Source organism: Pseudorasbora parva, chromosome 22 (genome assembly GCF_024679245.1).
Source record: "Pseudorasbora parva isolate DD20220531a chromosome 22, ASM2467924v1, whole genome shotgun sequence".
Classification (NCBI taxonomy): domain Eukaryota; kingdom Metazoa; phylum Chordata; class Actinopteri; order Cypriniformes; family Gobionidae; genus Pseudorasbora; species Pseudorasbora parva.
In genome coordinates this window covers 24,802,937-24,820,743 of record NC_090193.1, presented here as the reverse complement: position 1 = coordinate 24,820,743, position 17,807 = coordinate 24,802,937, and the positions used below count along the sequence as shown (strand labels likewise).

Sequence of the window (17,807 nt, the reverse complement as noted above, 5' to 3'; positions counted from 1 at the left end):
CTAATATTGATATGATTATATACCAAAACAATTCAACCTGTTGGAACAAAAGAAACATCAAGATAAGAGATCATACATAATATGAGATATAAACATAAGATAATAAAAAATGATTGTTTCGTTGCATTGTGAGATATTTGTTAAATCAAACTGTAGTTAATCAAAAAATGCAAGTACAGGGTTTCTTTTCCTTGTTGTTGCACAATAAAGCTGCACAATAACATTTTCAATTTGTAAATGAAAAATATGTACATATGTAAAAGAATTTGCTTAAGCAGCATACTAATGCATATCTGTATGATACATATTCCACCTCCTGTTATTCACATTCATTTAAGACATAATGGACTGTGTCTGAGATTAATACCTCATCCAGATTAGCATTCTTAGGGAACTTTGAGTTTTAAAATGGGCACGAGCGCTTTTCACAAAACAAAACACAAAACTCTGTTAGTGTCAGTTTGGTGTTTGTGTCCACCATAGACTGTAAACAATATGGACACGTCGTCTTCAGTGCCTCCCATTGACGAAAAGTTAAGTGTTATTTGCTTATAGAAGAAAAAGATTAATTCCCACAAAGCTGCAATGCCTTTTGATAATTTGATCAAAACTTCTCTCATGGTACACTTACACACCCACACATACGAGAGAAGTGCCAATCATTATGCATATTCCACATTTTATCATAAGTGTGGGGACATGCATTGGTCTCGGTCTTGACTCGGTCTCGGCCTGTCTTGGTCTTGGTCTTGACTCGGTCTCGGCCCTTCAAAGTCTTGGTCTTGTCTTGGTCTCGGCCCTTCAAAGTCTTGGTCTTGTCTTGGTCTCGGTTTAGGTGGTCTCGACTACAACACTACCGGGCCGTCTAAAGTTAAATGGAGAGCATTTGCATGATCCAGATGGTCAGATGAAACCAAAATAGAACTTTTTGGTAAAAACTCAACTAGTCGTGCTTGGAGGAGAAGAAAATGCTGAGTTGCATCCAAAGAACACCATACCTATTGTAAAACATGGGGGTGGAAACATCATGCTTTGGGGCTGCTTTTCTGCAAAGGGACCAGGATAACTGATCTGTATAAAGGAAAGAATGAAAGGGGCCGTGTATCATGAGATTCTGAGTAAAAACCTCCTTCCATCAGCAATGGCATTGAAGATGAATCGTGGTTGGGTCTTTCAGCATGACAATGATCCCTAACACACTGCCCAGGCAACGAAGCAGTGGCTTGGTAAGAAGCATTTCAAGGTCCTGGAGTGGCCTAGCCAGATCTCAATCCCATAGAACATTTTTGGAGGGAGTTGAAAATCGGTGTTGCCCAGCGACAGCCCTAAAACATCACTGCTCTAAAAGAGATCTGCATGAAGGAATGGGCCAAACTACCAGCAACAGTGTGTAAAAACCTTATAAAGACTCACAGAAAAAGCTTGACCTCTGTCATTGCCAACAAAGGGAATATAACAAAGTATTGAGATGAACTTTTGTTATTGACCAAATACTTATTTTCCACCATAAATGGCAAATAAATGTGATTTTATGGATTTTCTCTCATAGTTGAAGTGTACCTATGATTAAAATTACAGGCCTCTCTCAACTTTTTAAGTGGGAGAACTTGCACAACTGGTGGCTGACTAAATACTTTTTTGTCCCACTTTAAATTTGACTAATTCAAACTGACCTTATTGACTGATTCAAATTAGACAGATGCTAACATAACTGGGTTGTATAACAGTTCTGGTCCTGTGTTGGTTCACCACTTAATCAGTGTTATTTTAGTATTTTTACATATTATTATGGTATTCATTTTAGCTTTTATTTTTATATTTTCAGTTTTCATTTTAGTTAAAGTTTGAGTAGCAAATTTTGCTATGTGCTCCTGAAGCAAAACAAGTCTAAATTTCACTCTGACTGTAGCATGACTACAATTATATCTTATGGCCTGGATCTTTTCTAAATGCTAGTTTTGATTTGATGTCTCTGTATCCATGGTTCTCTGAGAGAAACAGGTTAACCAAACCCAGAGAAAATGTATTTGCTTGCTTTCTCTTCAGCAGTTGTAAAAATCAATAGCTAGAAAAGTGACACAGCAATGAAAACACTTGTAGGATTCAACCCGAGAGACAAGTTTCAAATGTGCATCCACAGGGACAACACATGAAGCGAGGTCAGAGAAAGTGTGACATGAGGTTGAACTCCAGGCTTCAGGGTTTTTATATGGACAAAATACATGTCTTTTCTGAATATAGACTGAATATAATAGGTGTGTATGAACTCTGACATGTTATTCTCCAAGAACGGTCTGGCATTTTGGCATTGAGCGCCAACCTGTCCACACTTAACACGCTCTTTCACAAGCGCTGACAGTCATTCATTTCCACAGCAGTTGTCTCATGTGGACTTACAAAAGAAAGTGGCCTTGTATTGATCGGACATGATGTTGTAATGTTGAATTATTAATAAAGAAGGGATGTGCCTGCTGTGAAACAGGTTTAAAGCCACAAGAACGAGTTTTGGAGCATCTTAAACAAATGGAAAATCAGTTGCAGCTGCTTGTGGCTTGATATTCCTCCAGACACAGTTTTTGAGAGATTGTTTTGGCTGGTTTATAATGTGTTTGTCAATCAGTCTGAAATCCTAAGTGTCTTATTTTATCTTTTCAGTCAAAATGACCCTAACGGAACAGTTGGACACCAGCAAGTGATCCAGACGCATCTGGAAGACAACGGACCTTTGAAACCCTTGCTGTAAGTGATCTTTTGGTTATTCTTTTGAAAAATAAGCTGCTAGTTTTATATTGCCTTTGTTAAATCTGTTGAATAAGAGCTTGTTAAACTATTGTGAAAAGCATTTCAGCTTGGATACATACCTAATTATTTCTGACAACAATGACACAATGCACAGTTGTACCATCCCCATGACAGATTGCAAATGCAACTTGTACAATACTATTCATAATTTTGTAGTCAGATATTTTTTTTTCCCCCTAAAAACTTTAGACACATTTAAATTGATCAATGTTTGTTTTAAAAAATGTTTTAAACATTCTATTAATCAAAAGAATCCTCAGGGAGAAAAAAATATCATGATTTCCACAAAAATATTAGGCTGCAAATTTGATAATAGTAAGAAATGTTTCTTGATCATCAAATCATCATATAAGAATGATTTCTGAAGGATCATGAGATGCTGAAGACTGTTGAAAATTCAGTTTTGCAATCACAGGAATAAAATGCATTTAAAATATTTTCAAATAGAAAAGAGTTATTTTAAATTGTAAAAATATATTAGAATATTACTGTTTGAATTGCATTTTTGTTCAACCTCAATGAGACTTCTTTCAAAAACAAAAAAGTCGACGGTACTTTTACGTTTTTACTTTTTTAACAGTATAGTGTATTTAATTTTTTGATAAAGCTGCACAATTAAGTAAATAAAATAGTTTGCATGCATGTGCATATAATTTAGCTTAGTCACATAATGACTTTTTTCCCAGTTGAACACAAAAGAAAAGGAAATGTCAAAGCAGCATTTATCAATACAATGAACATGCATTGTTATAGTGTATTAAATGTAATTATTTAATTATGTAATTAATCATTTAAAAGGGCAGGACACACATTTGTATTTAAAATAAACTTTTTTTTTTCTTAACTTGTCAAGCTGCATTTGTATGTAAAAATGACACATTTTTACTTTGAGGAGGAGTCGTTTTACTTGCTGCTAAAAACATGGTGTTCCCAACAGTCGCTGTCACTCGATGGAAATCATCAACTCTCATTGAAAATGAATGGCTTCCGGCTCGTTGTTGATGCAAATGTCAGTGTAAACGCCCCTAAGGAAATGAGACCGAAAAAACAGTTACTTGTAAGACCACCCCTGTCCTGTCTGCCTTTTTGTGTAATAGCCACTACACCATAATTGCACACTTGTGGAAACCTAAATATATACAAACAAACAGCACTGCCAGGATAAATTATGCTGAGAGCATTTTATTAATTCGTTTTAAGCTGCATCAGATAACAGTTGGCGATAAACATGTCAGAATTTCCATGATTTCCTCTATACATTTAGTAAAACGTTTCATCTAGACAAAGAGAATGCACTTACCTCTCTCAAGATCTTGCTGTCCTCCGGATCAATATAATATTGAGTCGGGAGCCAATAGCACATTAATAAGAGGTCGATGCCATTAAAGCTGAGATCCGTTCAGGATTTAATTTGATTAATTTCCTGTTACGACGCAGAAAGCCGCTGGAACATACCCGCTGTTTGCAGCGATAGCTAAATAAAGCCTAGATAATTAGCACAGAGATGTTTCTGGTGTGGGTATCGTGCTCTAATGTAGTAATTGTTACTGTCTTGTGCGTGTTCCCACTTTGCTCTAATGATTGAGTGTGTTTTTATGTCCTCATTTGATCTGTATGTGCATGCTCTGTTCCATATGTGTTTATGTGATGTTCTTTGCTTCAGAGACTCATAATGACTTGCGTATGGCTATAAACTGACTGCGGATGGTAGTGTGCACTACAGTGAGCTTTCCTAGATGAAAGCTTCAGCCACCGGGCGGCTCTAGGGGATTGTAAATTCATCTTGCTGGTCGGCGGATCGAAGGCTGTTGGAGAGGGCCTGGGCAGTCCAGTGAGGAGATCAATACGATTGACCTGGGACTGCAGGCCTGCATCCACCAACTCTTTCTCTCTTTCTTTCCTCTATCCGCCACTCTAATCACATTCTTTGTGAACCATCGCCTGTTTTTAAACTGCAACCTCAGGGGTGCGGCCTTACGACGGTGCCAGTTGGGAATAAAAATAGCTGCTCCCGAATGCCTGTGTGCTTTCTTCCCATAATCCCTCAGTTTTCCAGCAGTTCGAGTCAGTGTATTGGTTTGAAAATGATTTCTCTGCATTGGTGCATTGAACGTAGGCAGATGAGAAGATTGTTGAGGGATCAAACGCTGGGATGGCTCAATGGCTTTGTGTGTGTGCTCACAGGAGCTCTGATTCGGAAATGAACGGCAAAGCGGGTGGCAGGGGGCCCGTGAACAGAGTCAGCGAAGCAAACAGCAACGCCAACAATCTCAGCATGGTTTCTGAGATGCCCCCGGACTCCCAGAACCACACACGGGTCAGTAGCTGCTATAGATTAACTCGTTTCTAAAAATATAATAATAATTATAATTATTATTTTTATTATTGTTAATTATTGTTAATTATTTATCAATAATACTATTATTATTATTTCTATGAATATTATTTTTTATATCAATATTTTTATTACTGTTAAATATGACTTTTTAAATAAATATGCTTTTTATATGATTTTATTATTATTACTTTATAATATATTTTACATGTTGTTGTTATTATATTAATTATATTATATATTATTTTAAAATTAATATTGTTTTTTATATTTTATTATTATATTACTTTATATTATATTTTACGTGTTGTTGTTATTTTTATTTTTATTTTTATTGTTATTTTTATTTTTATGTTTTTGATATTCTTATATTATATATTTATTATATTCTATATTGCTATATGATATGATATTAATTATATTATATATGATTTAAAAATAAATATTATGATTTTTTTATTGTTTTATTATATTACTTATATTTGACATGATTTTGTTATATTATATGAATTATATGATATTATATGATATTATATGATATTATATTATATTATATTATATTATATTATATTATATTATATTATATTATATGTATTATATTAATTATATTATATTATATTATATTATATTATATTATATTATATTATATTATATTAATTATATTATATTATATTATATTATATTATATTATATTATATTATATTATATTATATTATATTAAAGTAAGATACAATTGAATTTATACTTTATATAATTAACAAGTCTTGTCCTGCTTGGATTTATTTCAATATTATTTATATACTATTATAGAATATTTGAAATCTATATTAATTATATGGCTTTTATTGTTATTTTATTTCCTTTTATAATTTTCATAATTTTTTTTATGTCTGTTAAATTTTAGTTTTAGAAATTTTAGTAATTGAACTTAAACTTAAATGAAACTTAAGTCAAATAATTAATTAAAAAAAGTTTATATTCATTTATTTATTTTAAATGGTTTTATGCTAATTCCTTGCCACTGTCATTAATTACTCAGATTGTGTGTCTTTGCTGTTGGTGTTATTGTGTAAACACTCCTCTGTGACTCTCTCACCAGGGCGCACGCACACCCAAGAGAGCCGCCACATTTGGGAAGCGTTCCAACTCTATGCGGCGCAACCCCAATGCTGAGGTGGCCCGGCAGGGTTGGCTTCACAAGCAGGTACTGTTGCTCATCCTTAAACCTCACCATCACACAGACACACACACAAATAAATACGCCCTCACAGCCTAAAGCCATAGCTCTATAATCCATACTTAAGCCACTCTCTTTCAAAAACCACTCTGCTCTTAGATGTAGTTTCAAGGCCTTGATTTTTATTTTCCCGTCTTCTGTAATGTAGGCAAGCAGTGGTGTGAAACAGTGGAACAAGCGCTGGTTTGTGCTGACAGATCGATGTCTTTTCTACTATAAAGGTAGGTTGTTTATGCAAATGGCAGTTAATGGATAAGTTCAGGCCTTATGAATTTGGTTTAACATTCAGCGAGCTCCCCAGAAGCTCAAAAGTTGTATGATTTGTATGTTGTATGAACCCGTTTTATAAAACAATATTTGAATTTATCCCCATGGCATTATTTCAGCACACAGACTGTTTTCTGCCAGTAGCGAAGAAGAGAAGTATAAAAGTAGATCTATAATGACAGTCTAGCACAAGCACACATCCTCTATGAAGGCCTTAGGAAAATGTATTATCTATGTTGTGTCAACAGAAAAGTACTGTGGTATTTTGAAGCACTGTAAATCAGTGGTATTTTTTGAAGAACCATACAATGCCATATAAATACAAACTCAGTACAATTCCAAAAAAGTTGGGACACTGTACAAATTGTGAATATAAAGGGAATGTAATAATTTGCAAATCTCATAAACGTATATTTTATTCACAATAGAATATAGATAATATGACATGTTGTAAGTGAGACATTTTGAAATGTCATGCCAAATATTGGCTCATTTTGGATTTTATGAGAGCTACACATTCCAAAAAAGTTTGGACAGGTCGCAATAAGAGGCTGGAAAAGTTAAATGTACATACAAGGAACAGTTGGAGGACCAATTTGCGACTTATTATGTCAGTTGGCAACATGATTGGTATTAAAAGAGCCTTTCAGAGTGGCAGTGACTCTCAGAAGTCAAGATGGGCAGAGGATCACCAATTCCCCCAATGCTGCGGTGAAAAATAGTGGAGCGATATCAAAAAGGAGTTTCTCAGAGAAAAATTGCAAAGAGTTTGAAGTTATCATCATCTACAGTGTATAATATCATCCAAAGATTCAGAAAATCTGGAACAATCTCTGTGCGTAAAGGTCAAGGCCGGAAAACCATACTGGATTCCCGTGATCTTCGGGCCCTTAGACTGCACTGCGTCACATACAGGAATGCTACTGTAATGGAAATCACAACATGGGCAACCAAATGAAGCATTGCTTGGTCATTGGTTAGTAACTAAATTGGTATTATCTAATTGTGTGCTTAAATGTAATGGCTGACAGCTTACTGGTTGATTGTAATCCATTAAATACCTTTATACCAAAGTTATCTGACATTATCAAGATTCATTTGTTCTGACACAGTTTACCACTGAGCTAAGCAGGGCTGAGCCTGGTCAGTACCTGGATGGGAGGCCTCCTGAAAAAAACTAGGTTCCTGCTGGTAGAGGTGTTTGTGAGGCCAGCAGGGGGTGCTTACCCTGTGGTCTATGTGGGCCCTAACACCCCAGTATAGTGATGGGGACACTATACTGTCAAAGAGCTCTGTCCTTCAGATGAGATGTTAAACCGAGGTCCTAATTCTCTGTGGTCATTAAAATTCCCAGGATGTCCTTTGAAAAAGAGTAGAGGTGTAACCCCAGCATCCTGGCCAAATTTGCCCATTGGCCTCTGTCCATCATGGCCTCCTAATAATCCCCATATAACGAATGGCTTCATCATTTGGTTTCCTCGCCACCAATCAGCTGGTGTGTGTGGTGGGAGTTCATCCAGGTGGATGTTGCACATTGGTGGTGTTTAAGGAGATTTTCCCCCCTTCCATGTAAAGCGCTTTGAGTACCTAGAAAGAGCTATATAAATTTAGTCTTTACAGATTTTTTTCAGTAAACCTCTGTTTAATAAAAATAAATAAAAAGCTGTACCAAACTGTGACTTCAAAATCTAGTACAGAACAGTCAGTTTTGTGTACTGTTACACTCCTATAGTAGCCTAGAAGTCTAGGTGCACCCTAGCGGCAGCAAATCTAATTTGCAGCCAGGGTCGTCTAGCAACTATAAGTTGGATTGTGAGCTGGAAAAACCAAACTCTAGTCAGGCCAATCACATCATGTATGGAGTCTGTGGGCGGGCTTAACATAATGACGGCAGAGTTGCCGCAGTTCCGCGTGCTACTTGTAAACAAAGGAGCTGGCGAACGGCGGTCTTTCGAATTGGCTTTGGCCATGATTCTGCAAGACTTGTTGTTGAGCTTTTCTTTGAGAAAAGAACAAAGAACGTCACTGAAGTCATCCTTAAGAAGGGAAGATGTGTTCGGAGTTTTGCCGACCTGATATGGCGAAAGTTGAATCTAGCAACTAGCTCTGCTTCACCTTCTTCGTTGCTCTGGTTGGTGGTAGCGCTATCTTACTACGTGCAGAGGGAGTTTGAAAGACAACCGTTTATCCCGCCCCTCGGATGAAGCCTGGCAATGGTGAGACCCAACATTTGACGTGGGTCTGGCTTGTCAGGCTACCCCTATAGTCCATGTTTGAATTTTTTTTTTTTGTATGAAGAATAATTAATTTACTTCACCCTTTTCGTTTTAAAGTGACAGTGAAAGTAAATCCTATTTGCTGCACTTTTGCAGTATAATATGTCGCAGATGCTTTTATTTTGCTATAGTGTCATGCACCCACTAGTAAACAAAACAAATCTGGTTTCTGAATAATTTTTTGTTTGACTGTATATGAATACTTCAAATTACAATGATACCGCCACTGAACCTTTAGGGCTATTCTGTACATCAGTAGTTTGTTTATATTCTGTGTTGGAAATATAGGATTTCATGTTAAGACATGTTTGTTTGTGAGTTATGCCGCATGATCTCTCTTGTGATGTTGTCTTGACAGCCACACTGGCTGATGTTGTCATGGTTGAACTCTGAGTTTTACATAAACCTAAAGCATCCAACTTGTGGTTGCCTTCCAACCGCGGCATAGACAAAACATTAGTAATTATCTTTCATTTGCTTTGGGGTAATTACATGTTTTTACATGACATTTCAATTTGCACATATATTCAGCTAGTTCCCTTTATCGAGGGAACTCAACACTGCGTCGTCGAGTGACGACACTCTGGGAACGCCCCCAGCGTGACGGCTCTGAAGTATGAATGAAATCAGTCACCAATCCGATTGGTGCAACGTCCTACGTAGTAGGCGACGGCGTAAGCGGAAGCTATAAGAAGGCGCCGCCCCAAACGAAAGACAGTCTTTGCTCTTCAGCGAGGCGCTCTGTGTGATATTGTATGTCTGTCACCGCATTAAAACAAGCGGGCTGATTAGGAGGTGTGTGCACCCGTGCCCGCGCTTCATTTCGGGCTCGGACACACACCGGCTGTGTGTGCAGTGTCTCGGGGCGCAGCACGCTCGGGCAGCGCTTGAGGGTGCCGCCTGCAGCGGGAAGCTGCCGCTCCGGGTGCTGCGCTCACGGCTGGCCGTGTCTAAGGAGAGCGGCCGGGCTCGCAAGCCCCAGGGATCCGGTCCCGCGTCTGTTGAGGCAGCGCGGCGGCGTAGATCATGGGGCTCACAACTGGGTCTCGCGACGGGAGGCGGGCATGCGGAGGCATCTTCCCAATCCTCGTCCGATGATTCAGACGCTCTTCCGCCTCGTGAGGAAGCCCGCGCTGCGGCTTCTTCCTCCGAGGCGGAGAACCCGATGCTCGAGCCGTCTGATTCTGAGGAATCGGACGCGCACAGCATTGAGGCTGTCGAAGCGTTAAGCCAGTAAATACGCTACTTCATTCATAAAATAAAGGCGCGCCGGCAGCTCTCGAGGGGGTTGTCTGTAGCTGGCCAATGTTCTCATTTCTCGTGTGGAAACCCACGCTGTGGCTTTTTCCCCCGGGATGGAGAATTAGATGCTTGAGCGGTCCGATTCCGAGGAATTAGACGTGCTCAGTATCGAGGTAGCGAAGTAGAATGAGAGCTTGTGCTTCATAATGCAAGGCTTAATCGCGCGTTGCCGAGGCAGCGCGTAGATTACGGTCTGTAATATTAGTGAACACACGCCATCGGTGCACATGTGAGACTGTTTGGCGCGAGTGCAGTCAGCTCCTGAGGGTGCTGGCTGTGTTTGTTGAGTATCTCGCAGCGTACAGCCGTGCGTTTCGAGTGTTTCAGCCTCGCGCCTGTGGTCTTTCATCTCGAGGGATGAAAGCCAAATATGTTGTAACGAGTCGAATCTCGCGTTGCTGAGGCAGCGTGTAGATGGCGATTCGTTAAATACATGTTTAAACAGTATCGTCTGGGAATTATGGCTGTATTAATTCTGAGGAATTATAATTAAACATTATCTGACTTTGAGGAGTTGGGTATGTTTATTCAGCCTATTATTCAGACCATGTGCACCTGAGGGATGATTAGGGGCATTTAATTCTGAGGAATTAAATGGGATTTATCTAACTTTGAGGAGTTAGATTATCAGCCTATCATCCAATTGTGTTCACTGGGCTTTTTATAGCCCCTCTCCTGGGGAGCGATCGAGGTCGCCTCCCCTGTGGAGCTTTCTGGAAGTCGATGCTTGCGGTCCGCCGTCTACACGCTCTGACCACATTGACTTCCAGCGAACGCATGCTGCTCTAGCCGCCTCTAGAAAGACTGCAGCTGGGCAGCGAACGTGTTCGCGCACCGAAAATCCTCCCCGACTAAGCCCTGCAGGGTGGCCCTTCAGGGGGTCGGGCAGGAGGCGCGGTGGGTACCAGAGACCAGCCTTGAGAGGCTGGTTCCCCTAGTCGAATATCGCGGCGCATAGTTATGCTCCCGAATATATCTACTTGGGCCCTGTGTACCGTGGGCAGAGGGTACAGACCGCAGTTCAGTGTTCCAACACCGAATTCTTCGGTGTGGTCTGGACTGGGGTGTACCCAGCCCAGTGGCCTGCGGGCCAGCCCCCTCTCCCGGGGAGCGATCGAGGTCGCCTCCCCTGTGGAGTTTTCTGGAAGTCGATGCTGCGATCCGCCGTCTACGACGCTCGGGCCACATCGATTTCCAGCGGACGCATGCTGCTCCAGCTGCCTCTAGAAAGACTTGCAGCGGGGCAGCGACTGCGTTCGCACACCGAAAATCCTTCCCGACTAAGCTCTGCCGGGTGGCCGCTTCAGGGGGTCGGGCAGGGGGTTCGGTGGGTACCAGAGACTAACCCCGAGAGGTTGGTTCCCCTAGTGGAATATCTCGGCGCATGGCTATGCCTCCCGAATATTTCTGCTGGGGCCCTGTGTACAGTGGGAAGGGGGTACAGATTACAGTTCAGAGCTCCACCACCGAAGTTCAGCGGTGTGGTCTGGACCGTGGTCCCCCCGGCCCAGAGGCAGGTTATGGAACAAGAAGTGCAGTCTCTGCTGGTCAAGGAGGCGATAGAGAAGGTCCCTCCGCCAGACAGGGAGTCGGGCTTTTACAGCCGCTATTTCATTGTTCCCATAAAGGGTGGGGGCTTACGTCCAATATTAGATCTGAGGTACTTGAATCGGTCTCTGAGGAGATTCAGGTTTAAGATGCTCACAATTCAAATGACCGTGAGCTGATCCAGTTCGAGGACTGGTTCGTCACGATAGATCTAAAGGACGCATACTTCATGTCTCCATCCTTCCTGCCCACAGGAAGTTCCTGAGGTTCGCTTTCGGGGGCGAAGCGTACCAATATCGGGTGCTTCCTTTCGGCCTAGCTCTTTCCCCTCGCGCGAGATGGCGATTCGGCATCGAGATGTCGTTTTAGCCCATCCCAGGCGCTTGGGGCTGAGACTGAACACAGCCAAGAGCGTGTTAACACCCGCCCAGAGGACCATGTTCCTCGGTGTAGTATGGGGCTCAACCTCGATGCGAGCGAGCATGTCTCCCGCACGGGTGGGTTCCATACTGGCGGAGGTCTCAGGAATGAAGCTAGGCCACAGCCGCACTGTGAAGCAGTTTCAGAGACTGCTGGGACTCAGGGTAGCAGCGTCCAATGTGGTTCCGTTCGGCCTGCTATACATGAGGCCCCTCCAGTGGTGGCTAGGGACCAAGGGGTTCTCCTCGAGGGGAAAACTTTTCCGTATGATCAGGGTAACGCGCAGATGCCTTCGTTCCCTCGTCATATGGAGAAATCCGAGGTTCCTGTCCCAAGGGCCAGTGTTAGGAGCGTTATGTTGCAGGAAGATCCTTTCAACAGACGCCTCCCTCACGGGCTGGGGCGCGGTCATGGAAGGCCGGTTTACGAGAGGTCTGTGGGGGCCCCAGCATTCCTCCTGGCACATAAATTGCCTGGAGATGTTGGTGGTTTAGAAAGCTCTGAGGAGCTTTCAACCCGGACCTCCACGGCTACCATGTCCTGATACGATCCGACAACATGTCGGTAGTGTCGTGTCTAAATCACCAGGGGGGTCTGAGGTCGCGCCCACCATGCGGGTTGGCGCATCAGATCCTCCTGTGGTCCCAGGGGAAACTGTCGTCTCTCAGAGCGATGTACGTCCCAGGGGACCAGAACCAGGGAGCAGATGTCCTGTCGAGGCAGGGGCTGAGGCCCGGGGAGTGGCGGCTCCACCCGGAGGTGGTGGAGGCCATATGCGAGAGGTTCAGCCCGGTGGAAGTGGATCTGTTTGCATATCTAGAAACGACCCACTGCCCGCTGTGGTTCGCCCTCAGGCTCCGGCCCCGCTGGGGCTGGATGCCATGACACAGACGTGGCCGAGGCGGCGTCTGTACGCATTTCCCCCGATCGTTCTGCTCCCGGGAGTTCTAGAGCGAGTCCGCCGGGAGGGCATCAGCCTCCTATTAGTGGCACCCCGGTGGCCGTTCCGAGTTTGGTTCTCCGACATTGTGGCGGCCCCCCCATGGCAGGTCCCTCTGAGGAGGGATCTGCTGTCTCAGGCAGGGGGAATGATATTCCACCCCAGGCCAGAGCTGTGGGATCTCTGGGTCTGGCCTTTGAGGGGGCACAGTACCCAGGGAATGGCCTGCCACAATAGGTCGTAGAGACCATTCTCAGCTCTAGGGCTCCCTCTACGAGGAGACTGTATAGCCTTAAGTGGTATGTCTTCACTAGCTGGTGTAGATACCGGGGGGGGGGGTGAACCCAGTTAACTGTGCAGTTGCCTCAGTGCTGGAGTTCCTCCAGCACCGTTCCTCCGCCGGTTTGACCCCATCCACCTGAAGGTGTATGTGGTTGCCATAGGGGCTTTCCACTCGCCTTTAGAAGGGGGCCCGCTGGGCAGACACCACTTGGTAGTACGGTTCCTCTGTGGGGCTAGGAGGTTGAGGCCTGCGGCTTATCCCAGAGTCCCAGCTAAAGGGGACCTGGTAGTGGCTCTCGAAGGGCTGGTTGAGGCCCCCTTCGAACCATTAGAGTCGGCTGAGGCGAGAAATCTGACCCTCAAGGTAGCTTTTCTCCTCGCTATCACTTCTCTGAGGAGAGTGGGGGACCTTCAGGCCTTGGCGGTAACGCCAACTTGCTTGGAGTTTGCCCTTGGCGGGGTGAAAGCTATCTTGTACCCCAGACCGGGCTACGTTCCCAGGGTCCCATCTACGGGGATGGGGTCGGTGTTTCTTCAGGCATTTCATCCTCCGCCTCACGCGACGGCAGAGGAAGCTAGGCTGCACCTGCTCTGCCCTGTCAGGGCATTGAGATTTTATTTGGACAGGTCAGCTCATTGGAGTGGCCCCCCTAAGAAAGGGTTGCCTGCGGCGAGACAGACTATTAGTAACTGGATCGTGCAGGCTATAGCCACGGCTTATCGGGTGCGCAATCTGCCTTCACCCATAGCCTTGAGGGCTCACTCTACGAGGGGCTTGGCCTCCTCGGTGGCCCTCCTTTCGGGAGCCTCACTTATTGAGATTTGTGAGGCGGCAGGATGGGCTAATCCACACACCTTTATAAGATTTTATAAGCTGGACCTCCCGGCTACGCTGGGTGCTAGAGTGCTTGCGTCCTGAGTGTGCCTGGTTTCCAGCTTCACACCAGGACGTGCGTGTCTCGGTGTGGCATAGTGGGTATTGACGTTCCCAGAGTGTCGTCACTCGACGACGCAGTGTTGAGTTCCCTCGATAAAGGGAACGTCTCGGGTTACTATTGTAACCCTTGTTCCCTGAGAGGGAACGAGACACTGCGTCTCGTCGCCACACCTACACGTAGAGCGCTCGCTTCATCGCAAAGGCTGTCTTTCGTTTGGGGCGGCGCCTTCTTATAGCTTCCGCTTACGCCGTCGCCTACTACGTAGGACGTTGCACCAATCGGATTGGTGACTGATTTCATTCATACTTCAGAGCCGTCACGCTGGGGGCGTTCCCAGAGTGTCGTCACTCGACGACGCAGTGTCTCGTTCCCTCTCAGGGAACAAGGGTTACAATAGTAACCCGAGACGTTTTCCATAGTGGAGAGAAATTAATGAAGTGTAGCTGGATTCCTAACGAGCGTGTAATGTTGGAGATTAAGGGAAAGGGTTATATGAAGGCTGAAAGTATTTTAAATGTGTACATAAATCTATTTTGTGTGTTTGAGGTATACACTGTAAAAAAAATGTGGTGGTTCTTGTTGGTGTAACTTAAAAAAGTAAGTAACCTGGTTGCCTTAAAATTTTGAGTTTATTGAAATAAAAAATATGAGTTGATACAATGAAGGAAATTAGTTTAATAAATAGAAACTCAAAATATTATTGTATCTGAACCACATAAAAATGTGATAAATCATGAAAATAGCACAATTTGGCATGTTTCACTGCGTCATCAGAAATAACACACACATTATCACCCAATATGCTTACAAAATCTTTTAATAATCTTTTAATAAAGGTTGTCGAATCTCAAAAAAAAATTCATTGTATTAACTCTGTATTAATTTCAATGAACTCAAAATTTTAAGGCAATTTTTTTTCTAAATAATTTTTTACAGTGTAGTATAAGTTAAAGTAACCTGAAGATACCCTAAATTGTAAAATGACATTTGCTCAACCAGTTGTGTGAGTTTGGGGTGGGATCTGTTTATCTAGCCAATGGAAGACATTTTTGCAATTCAGTTTGGTGCAAGAATTACACTTTTCAAATTTAAGCGTGAAGCAAAATTCTCACACTATTCACACACATCAATCACGCACTATCAGAAAGCGGCGTCTGTGATCTGCGTGACAAGAATGTATGACCGCCTCTTTAGACCAGCCGTGACGGTCAGTCACAGCTCATGCGTGGAGAATCAACTACATAGGCGTTGTGGGATAGATGAGGGTGTTAAGATATTTGGTATGGAGCTTCATCCAGATGTTCCTTCATGTTCTTCTCTCATTTCAATTGTGTTTTGCTTCGTTCTTTAGACACTGGTCACATCTGGGGTTTTAACCCTCTCCGATCCGATATGTATTTCAGAGACACCAACATTATATCCATGGCTTTATTTGTACTCTAAATTAAAAAAAAAAATTAAATGTCAGTTTTTTTAAATAGTTACATATTTGTAAGAAAAATGATTGCTAACATAGTGAAATATCAACCTACTGATCATTTCAGAGGAAGATGTATTCCTTGACATGAATGTCAAATATTCTATTTTGGGTTTGCAAGATAGTGGAACACTTCAAACCTCTCTGTCTCCCAAGCCCCGCCCACGCTCTAATGGTTAAATTTAGACTCCATAGGCAGATAGCGTGCTCTCGAAAATAAGTGTGTTTGCATTGGACATGTCAGCATATGAGAGGTTGCCCGCAGGTGTGGATGATGAACAGCAGCTGATGCACATCATGCATGTCCTCCCCACTTCCCTCCAGCCACCAAGGGCAACACACTAGTTCACTGGCTGTGTCCATCCTCCACTTTAATAAGAATACCCTTACAAAAAACAAAAACAAATGTTTATTCAAATGTGCTATTAGCATACTTCTTTTAAGCTAAACATAAGAACGTATACTTCCAGTGTACCACTGTCTGTTAAATTCCCATGTACTCAAAAATATACTTAAAATTGAACTTTTACTGGGGTTATACTTGACTTATACTGACAGAAAGGAAGTATTTTTGGCCTATTCTTGCTCTCAATATTTTGATCAAGATTCACTTAAAAGTACAATTAAGTATTCTAAGTATACCTGGCTTGTAGTTGTGTTTAATCTTTTGATTGAGAAGCCTATTAAATACTTTTTTCACCAAGTTTTACATACTCTTATAAACGTACATTGTTTTAGAATATTGATTTATAAAGAAAACAGAACTGAATTTGTGTAGGCTAGTCCATTGGTAGTGTACATATGAACTTACTTCTAATTAGGGCTGGTCCGAATACCATTGTTTGAGCTTCGAAGCTTCGGTAGTAATCAACACAGAATATTCAAAGCTATGGAGGGAAGGGCTGAATATATTCTTCATGCGGGCAGGGCTTATATGTTCTGAGAACAGACACTGCATTAGTGATACAAAACACACGCTTTCCAGTCACAAGCTCTTATATTTCTCAGTAGATTAATTTAGATTGATAATAACGGGAAATAGGCTTGCTGCAATAGTCGGTGGTGTTCAGGCATAACAACGGTTACATCCCTTGTCCACCGCGGCACCGCCCTGACCGTCGTTTTGATATTTTATAGTAATAAAAATAACTAAGTTCAGCTAAACAGATTTCATTCATCAGAGAGTGAGGAGCAGAATTACAAGTTGATCGCTGAAGATTTGGTTTCAAAGCGAAATAAAAAAATGAACACCTTTGTAAGGGGGGGGGGGGGTGCTGTTTCATGCATACTGAGCTTTTTACACTGTTAAAGACTTGGATTCCCATCCTAAACATGGAAAAATCTTCAAAAAATAGGTTGGTCGTTTGATGGAGTATCCTTCCGGTTTCGGAGTTAAAAAAAGTTTTTTTCGAGTATGGGGCCGGTTGACGTCAACAGGGCGGAATTTCCTTGTATGGGCCGTACTGGCTCTTCTCCTGGAAGGGTTTATTAAAGGGATAGTTCCCCAGAAAATGTGCGAAACCGTGCTCTGTGTTATAGTCACACTATTCATATATATGTGTGTGTGTGGGTGGGTGGGGGGGGGGGGGGGGGTTGTGTCTATTTTGCACTCTTGATATTTTAGAGTGTCACCCCGTCATTTTTGATAGAAGAGGACCAGAGGGTTAAGTGTGTTTAAAACGATGTTATGACGTTACTCTGTGCGTACGCTGAGCGAGTGCCGAGGGTAACACAGATATGACGCTATTGAATTCAGCTGAACAAAATATATACTGGCCTAGTGATTTTTGAATTTTTTACTGCAAAAATACTACAAAGTGCACCTTTAACCCAAAATACAAGCTCATGCAGTTGTGCGCTCTAGAAAACTCTGTGGCAGGGAATGCCAAGAAGCAGTGATTATATTTAAGTATAATGCAGTTGGGTATAACTGTCCATTCTAATAAAAACATCTAGGATATAAAATAATTGTAAAAAAATAAA

The 17,807-nt window shown here is 42.4% G+C and overlaps 1 protein-coding gene across 10 annotated transcripts in view; it reads left to right on the top strand.

Annotated features, from left to right (window-relative positions):
* The window catches only part of plekha6 (pleckstrin homology domain containing, family A member 6), a 99,581-nt gene that overhangs the window by 30,732 nt on the left and 51,042 nt on the right, over positions 1–17,807 (top strand). For all 10 annotated transcript variants that reach the window (XM_067431675.1, XM_067431674.1, XM_067431672.1 and 7 more), the window contains exons 2-5: positions 2,656–2,739; positions 4,987–5,119; positions 6,237–6,341; positions 6,523–6,595. In XM_067431675.1, the coding sequence (XP_067287776.1) occupies positions 2,656–2,739; positions 4,987–5,119; positions 6,237–6,341; positions 6,523–6,595 (395 nt within the window). The remainder of the gene's footprint in view (positions 1–2,655; positions 2,740–4,986; positions 5,120–6,236; positions 6,342–6,522; positions 6,596–17,807) is intronic.